This window comes from Eptatretus burgeri, chromosome 4 (assembly GCF_056783735.1).
Source record: "Eptatretus burgeri isolate ZD-2024b chromosome 4, Ebu_testis_v1, whole genome shotgun sequence".
Classification (NCBI taxonomy): Eukaryota; Metazoa; Chordata; class Myxini; order Myxiniformes; family Myxinidae; genus Eptatretus; species Eptatretus burgeri.
Genome location: NC_140964.1, coordinates 74,385,514 through 74,393,435, shown reverse-complemented (window position 1 = coordinate 74,393,435; position 7,922 = coordinate 74,385,514). Strand labels below are relative to the sequence as shown.

Here is a 7,922-nt window from a genome sequence, read left to right as displayed (position 1 = left end):
GCAATACATGTTCCCCACTTGTTCCAATGAATGTTTGTTTGTTTATTTGGGCGGTGTATGATGGTGCGTTCGGTGCCGAAAAATAATAAAATTACCCGATGTACATAAATGAAGCGAAAACACTATGTCCATACATGAAGCGTACGGCTTATGTGCATACATAATACATCATGGTTAATGGTTATAAACCTGGGATCATTCCAAATGCATTGGGCCAGAGATTAACACCCAGATCTGATGCCTGGGATGCAGTGAGGTGGAGTCAGGGCAGCAGAACACTGACCCACGTATAATGTGATATTTTCCAAGTCTAAAAAAGGCGTAACTGAATTAACGAAACGGCTTGAAACTTGAACGTGTTCTGCAACTTATTTTCATAAAGCCATGCATCAAGTTTCAGTTGAATATGGGGAAAAAGTTGGAAAAAAAACCCCACAGACATGGATAGCAAACCTATAGTCCCCTCCGGTGAAACTGGTAAGGGACTAATAAAGTGGTGGAGAAGGCTGCTTGAGTCGTGCTAAACTTCTGGCGTTTTTAACGACCTTTAAAAAAAATCACTATCTTTATATTGAAGTATATACTTAACACTGTGTGGAGCATTGTGTTCTATGAACTCGTTATTATATGTTGTTCCTCGTATGAAGCAGCAATATGGCTGGGCTAGCATTAAGTAGGCCAGAGTATAATTATTCCTTTGATTATAATTGCATAGGCCATACTGTGATGTTATTTGTAAATTACATGTCTTTAAAAGTATCGGAAATCGTCGTCGCTTGTACAGCATTTCTGATTGAATTGTGAGCATGAAGCTGAAGTTGTTATTTTACAAATATTTCATATTCCAACAGTAAAATCTCGAAACTTGTTAATCTTACCAAATTCAAGCTTTATCCTCACCCAATTAAATGATACCAGATCTAACGAGCTTTGTATAATAAACTGGGTATTTATTCAGCAATTACAAGGCACACCGTTTGCAATTCAATCTATTAAAATAATGTAGCACTCGCAATGTTGCTGTAACGTGACTATGCTGATGCTTGTTATGTAGCCAACAACAATAACTAGCTCGCCAGGAACCTGCACTTTGCTGGTGTTGGAATGATGGTCAGAATAACTATGGGAGTAAGGGAAGGAGGAATGTAAGCAGATTGGGGTCAAGGTAATGGAAATAGGTCTCCACAGGGCATTAACATGGGCCACTACCCAAAAGAGTGATTGTGCAATGGTCATGTGATTTTTGTTTTCTCAAATTTACATTTACAGCATTCCTGGACAGAACTATTGGAACCATAAGTGGTTGTGCGGAAGTCTTCTTCGACTTTTTGTCAGGGGAAGAAGGTGCATTTTCAGTTATCTGATATTTTTGTTGTTGTTGTAGTTTTGAAGCACTTTTGCAACCTAAAAGTCCACCTCATCATTAAACATCATGACATAATTTTACAGAAATCATATGGTGCAAGTTGTTAAATGGTGTGCATCAGAAAGTTGGCCTGTTGATGTTCCCACTTGAACTCTTGGCTCGTGATGCAGATCATCCTGGTTCACATCACCATACCAGTGTATATCCATTGCCTACTAATGCCCTTGATGTTCAGGTAAAAGTTCACAGATGTCTTTGGCTTGCATATGATTTCTGTTTAAACTCTTCCATGAGTCTGAGATCAATGTTAACAAAAAGTTTATTTAATTGGTGAACTGTAATCTTTTAATGTTTGACAAATGGTACAACAGAGAAAATAAATGGGAAGGGGATGACATCTCTATAAGATCTGTATCCGTAGACCATTTGGAGAATAATTATTGATTTGCTCCTGAGGAGTGGATTGGTCCTTCTCTCTTGAGACCAAGTACTTCAACTGAGTCCAACAGTCCCGTCATCGTGCACAGGCCGGTGCACGGACTTAGTAATGTCGGTCTTGGGAGTAACATCTGCACATGACTCCGATGACCTTGATTTGCCATCTCCGTGACACAGACACAAAAACGACTTCCTTTTACTCCTGCTTACACCTTTTCCCTCGACCTTTCTTTTATCCCCATTTCTTTTTTCTCACATTACCCTACTCTACATTCCTTTTCGTTTGCACCTGGCATAGCAATGTAGCCTTGAAGTAGTAAAAAGTGTTAAATATTTGAATCAAAAGAGGCATCAGCAGTGAAATCAGAGCTCTGAAGATTGAACCACAGGAGTTGCACAGATGAAAGATGAATTTGAGAAATATGGAAGGGAAGTACGTTGTGATGGTAACATGAATAATTGGTCGCAGAACTCTCTTGTGCTCTTCACTGGCTCATCAGTTGCATCGTCAAACTGTAAATGATTCTTCCTTCCAACCGGTCATGAAAATATATTGTATGTTTAGGTTTTCAGCAATATGGATTTGGTTTATACTGTACATGAATAATTAATCAACGCAGCTCTCCCAACGAACTCTGCAAAAGTTAAAAAAAAAAAAAACATGACGAGCACAAATTTGCATTGATCGGGAGTTGAAATTAAACTTTGGAAATTTGAAATGCCACAACAGGTAGCTAATTTCAGGCATGACAAAGAAGAGTGGCATTTCCATTCAGGTACCTTTCATTACATGCAATTCATTGAGCACACATATTATCATAAGGACCGATGAGGGTTCTTTGCAAGTAGTCATTGAGGAAGATTCCAGTGGGATCGAGCTTCTGACGTATAGCCAGAAAGCGAGGCAGCTCTGGGAACATCTGCTGTATGTCCTTGTGATTGCAGCTGTGAGCCTGTGGAGGAAAATGCATGTTAAATGAATGAAGTGTTGGAATAAGTAAATTGGGTTTGTTTTGGATAAGTAAAACAGGAGAAATGGACAAGTGCACATGCTATTCCTCATTGGAAATTAATTTGTTGAACAACTAACGTGAAAGAAATCATGTAAACGTGCAACATCCCAAGGTATATTTTATATTGAGGGGTTTGTTGATCCGGGGAGTGGGGTGGACTGTGACCTTAGCCCAGTGAGGTCGTCCACCAGCACTTTTCATGATTGCTTCGTATCCTTTCCAGTATTTCTCCCGTTCCACCTCCTTGCCGTATGGCCTAAAAGGGCAGATCACAATGATAGTGTTGTGAGTGTTTATTAACTTGAAATGTATGTACATTGAGTGTGCAGTTGTTTCCAAAGTATATCATACTTCTGCTCAACTTGAAGTGTTGACCAAAGTTACATTGTCAATTTTCATTTTTAACTCTTCATTTTGAGCTACAGCTTTTAATAATGGAAGTACATATTTATGTACAGTATGTGATATGATATTTTTTTAATAGTGGGGGAAAAAAGGAGTCGACATCTCAACTGGTACTGATGACATCGATGCACTCTTCAGAACCTGTGCTGTCTGAGCTGGCTGTGCTTCTTTTACTATTCTGCAGGTCCCTCCCTGGAGATCACCTCCCCTCACTTTGGAAGGTGGCTTATATCATATCATTTCTATACTATGAAGAGCAGCAAGACAGACCCTCTGACTGATACACGAGGAAGGTAATTTAATTGATAATTTCAAGGTCTACCTATTCTCCAACGCATTAACATCAGACCATCATTTTGGTTTCCGTCCTGGCCATGCCACCAGAGAGATGCTCCTTCTGCTAGCTTAGCAATTCTGGATAGATGCTCTGAACTTCAAGGAAGAGGTCAAGGCAGTCTTTCCAGACATATCGTGAGTGTTTATGCCTGGTGTTGGCTTAATGGTTAGGGTGGAGGACTTTGGATCCAAGCGGCCTGAGTTCAAATCCTGCTCAGCTGTTGAATTAATACCAGGTGGGGTTAACTTGGCCTGTCATCCTTCTGAGGTCTTCAAAATGAGTGCCAGCATGCTGGCTGGTATCCTGTGTCGGAGTGGCGACCTGTCTCAGATTGTGCCCAGTAGCCAAGGAGACTGCTTCAGCAGCACCAACGCTCTGCACAGAGTATGGTCCCAATCTCCTTTCCTGAGTGTTTGACACTTTGGCACCGAGCCCTGGGAACAAATTTTTTTGCCAATCCAGGGTCCTGATTGCTGAATTGTATTCATGCTCAGAAGCAATGCATACATAGCCCATGATGGAATCCTATCCCCTGCCCAAGCCTTAGACTGGCTTAGCGGTTGATGTAAGCCTGGTGTTGGCTTAATGGTTAAGGTGACTCGCTTAAGAACTTAGGGTCTTGAGTTTGAGCCCCTGTCATGCCGTTGCAATAACACCAAGTGGGTTGACTGAACCTGTCATCCTTCGGAGGTTGGCAAAATGAGCATCAGCTTATTGGTAACAGGGGCAATGCATCAGCAGCACACTCTTGCTTCCAGAAAATGATGCAACCAGCAACCACAGGCATTATTGAGCAGGCCAAAAAAAAAAGGCAAATTAAGACCCCACCGAGGGAGAGAGAGGTGACCAATGATGAGCCTTGATAAAGGATAATGAAATAAGGCCATTAATTATCTTCAAAAGGGGTGTTTCGATAAACCCAAACACCCAAATTTCATTCATGCACTACCACAGAATCCCTTCTTATGCATACAAAGGTTTCATGGTTTGGGGCCGCGAGGTTTCATGGTTTTGGAGTTGTGGAGGAGACGCACACACTGACTGACTGATGCACACTGACATTTATTAATATATATTAATAACCTCTTGGCCTTTTGGGAAAACATCACTTTGCAGACGACTCTACTCGGTGCCAGAAAGTCTTTCATACTAATGAAATACAGGCTGCAGCTGCATCCTTGTCCACTGATCTGGAGAAAATAAGAAACTGGTTAATCATCTTGAACATGTCTTTCATTGCCGAAAAGTCTTGTACTCGATCTATTTCCACATGAAGACGACAACGCTGACCCTCAGATTTACTTCGGTAATCAACCTCTGGAAGAATTGTAGTCTTTGGACCTTATAATCGGCCTTAATTTCCTTGACTGAATATGGATATCTAAGTGGGTCTTTAGGACAGGGACCAGTTTCGAAATTCTCCACAGTCTTGTAATTCCTCGGTTGCTGTCAGCTAACAGTATAGGGGATGAATGAACAGGAAGAGAGAGAGAGTGAGAGGAGTGAAAGAAGCCTACTGACCTGAGGGAGAGAGGTAAGAGGAGTTAAGGAGGACAGAAAATATCATGGTAAAGATAGAGGATGACATGAGGTGGTGATGCATTGCAAGCTTGAAGCACTGGCGAGAAAAGTAAAGGATGAATTAGACTGAGAAAGAATGTATAGGTGGCAAAAGTGAGGAGTAAAGTAATAGTTGAGATCGGTGGCCCGAGATTTGGGTAGTTTCACAAAGAGGGGGTTGCTGAGAGAATATGTGCGATCTGGAAGGACTGGAGCGACGAAAAAGGAGGGGGAGCAAGACATGATAAGAGGCCAGAGAAAACAGGAGCCCTCAACCTGTCTGAGGTGAGAGAACAAGAGGCCCTGTTCTTCTGCTTCTTTGGAGGAGATGGTGACTGTGTTGAGAGCTTGGGATTTCACAGAATCCAGGAGAAAGACTGTTGCGAATCGGACAAGCTGCAGGTTGCAGTCATCATTGTTGCGATATCACTCATGCGATGTTCCATGGTGGTGAATACTCAACCATTTGCCATTTCTAACCCACAGCGAATTGAAATTGTAAATTGCTAGATAATAATCCACAAACTCAGCTATCTTGGCTAACATAGAACCCAGTGAGGCAAATGAGGCATCCTGTCTCATTTTACTTCATGGTCCCCTTCCTGTTAGGTGGTGTCAAACAATATAGAGGTTTCTCTGTATGCTTTGCATTTAAGACAATAACCCTGGTGTTGGCTTATTGGTGAGGGAGGCTGGCATGGGATCTTAGCATCCTGAGTTTGAGCCCTGTTGGCCACTGAATTTAACACCAGGTGGGGTTGACTCAGTCTGTCATCCTTATGAGGTTGGCAAAATGAGTACCAGTGTACTGATATCGGGACACAGCATCAGCGACATAGTCATGCCCCAACAAAATGATAGCGACCTGGCAGCCAAGCTGCCATACGCAAGAAGAACAACATTTAAGGCAATCTTGTTCGCACTGATAAAGCCTAAAGATAGAAACACATGACCAAGATTGGCACTGAAAACAACAATCTTGGACACTTCCTTGGCGAGAACTGTCTTTTCTCCTTTTTCATTTTTGTATGGTTCTTTGCCTTCAGTCTCTACTTGTGCCATCGTATTGTTTTCTTCTGTTTAAGTGCATTGATGACTAAATATATATATATATATATATATATATATATATATATATATATATATATATATATATATATATATATATATATATATATATATATATATATATGCAGGTTGTGTTGACTACCTGTATTTTTATCAGCAGGTGGGTTCTATAACTCTGATTGTCCTCAGATCCTCAAATCGTTCCTCACGTTAAAAACAGAAGAAACTCGAGGGGGAGCACTCGGTAGAGTGAAAAACCTCCACCGCCAATACTGCACGGTCACTCAAGTGAACCTGATATCCTATTCATTCAATTTGACGTCAACAGTGCTCACAGAGTTATAGTTTGCAACTTTCCCTTTTACTTTTAACTTTTACATACTTAGTTCATTCATCATAACTCGATTCCTTGAGACAGAAATTGATTTTACGTGGGTATATCCACCTGAAGTTCCAAAATCAGCTGCAATTATAATTTTGGCCTGTTTTTTTTGTTGGAAATCACTTATAACATGTAGAAATGCAAAAAAAAATCGAAATTTTGTTGAAAAAAAGTTGCAAAAATATTTTTTTCTCTGACAATTTTTTTTTTGGGGGGGGAGGGGTTGGAAATCACTTAAAACATGTAGAAATGCAAAAAAAAAAAAATTCAAATATTTTTTCAAAATGGCCGCCATAGCGGCCATATTGGATTTTGGACCAAGTCCAAAACATAATGGCATGATCCTTGGACCATACCTAATCCCCCAACCAAGTTTCGTCGAAATCCGTCGAGGAGTTTTTCCGTAATACTGTTCACAAACAAACGGGTGAAAACAGTAACCTCCGATCTTTGATAGCGGAGGTTAATAACTAGAGCAACAATAAAAAAAAGCAAAGATATCATTAAAGAGAAAGGAGTTTCACCTGTACATCACTACGTTGATGAAGCAGGTGTCTTGATTATAGCAGGGACTGAGCAAGATTGAATCACGCCGAACAAATCGCACCTCCACAGGGTAATGGGCACGCACCACGGAGTTGTTATCCAGCCATTGTTGCAGTTGAAGCAGCACAATCTTTGCTTTCTCTCTTAAAGAGAACGAAGGAGATACAAAATATCTTTGAAATTGTCTTTTTGATGTCAAGGATGGAGGTGTTTCCTCCTCCTTGTGTTGGATAACCTCTCATTAGTGAGCCGATAGCTTTTACAACAGCTCCAAAGAGCATACTGCAAGTACAAAATAAACAACAAACAGAAACACAAATGCGGAGTGCAACATCGGGTTCAGGACATTTTGCCGAAGGGCCACTCACAGCGGCACGGCCCAGTCCTGCACGTGCTGGTGGAACAGGCAATCAAAGTTGAACACTCGGTCACTGCGTTCGACAGAGTGGCGTGGCGTTGAGAAGAGCAGAAAGAAGAACAGGCGATTGATCCATGGCACAAGGATTGGCAGGAATGAGCTGTGACATACAGGTTGTGATGTGAAAAGCTAAAACGTTTCTGTTGAAAACTGCATGGAGATTGTCTTATTCGAGTTTTATCAAACACTTATGACGAGTTTCCATCACAGAGAGTGATTGTCCACATCAAAAAAGTACGAAGTATATGTAATGCATCGTAAAAACAGGAAAAAAAAAGTTTGTGTGTGTGTGTATGTTGGTCCTCGTAGGCCATCTGAAGAAGGCCATTCACATGAAACATGTGAACCACTTGGTCCGTTTCTTCACAGTGCAGAAGTTGCTAACCGGA

The 7,922-nt window shown here is 41.1% G+C and overlaps 1 protein-coding gene across 2 annotated transcripts in view; it reads right to left on the bottom strand.

Annotated features, from left to right (window-relative positions):
- Nucleotides 1-1,684: 1,684 nt before the first annotated feature.
- The window catches only part of DHCR24 (24-dehydrocholesterol reductase), a 42,388-nt gene continuing 36,150 nt past the window's right edge, over nucleotides 1,685-7,922 (bottom strand). For both annotated transcript variants that reach the window (XM_085878684.1, XM_085878685.1), the window contains 4 exons: nucleotides 7,484-7,633; nucleotides 7,094-7,258; nucleotides 2,983-3,073; nucleotides 1,685-2,757 (listed from right to left, as the gene is read on the bottom strand). In XM_085878684.1, coding sequence (XP_085734810.1) covers nucleotides 2,602-2,757; nucleotides 2,983-3,073; nucleotides 7,094-7,258; nucleotides 7,484-7,633 — 562 coding nt within the window. In that variant the 3' untranslated portion in view covers nucleotides 1,685-2,601. The remainder of the gene's footprint in view (nucleotides 2,758-2,982; nucleotides 3,074-7,093; nucleotides 7,259-7,483; nucleotides 7,634-7,922) is intronic.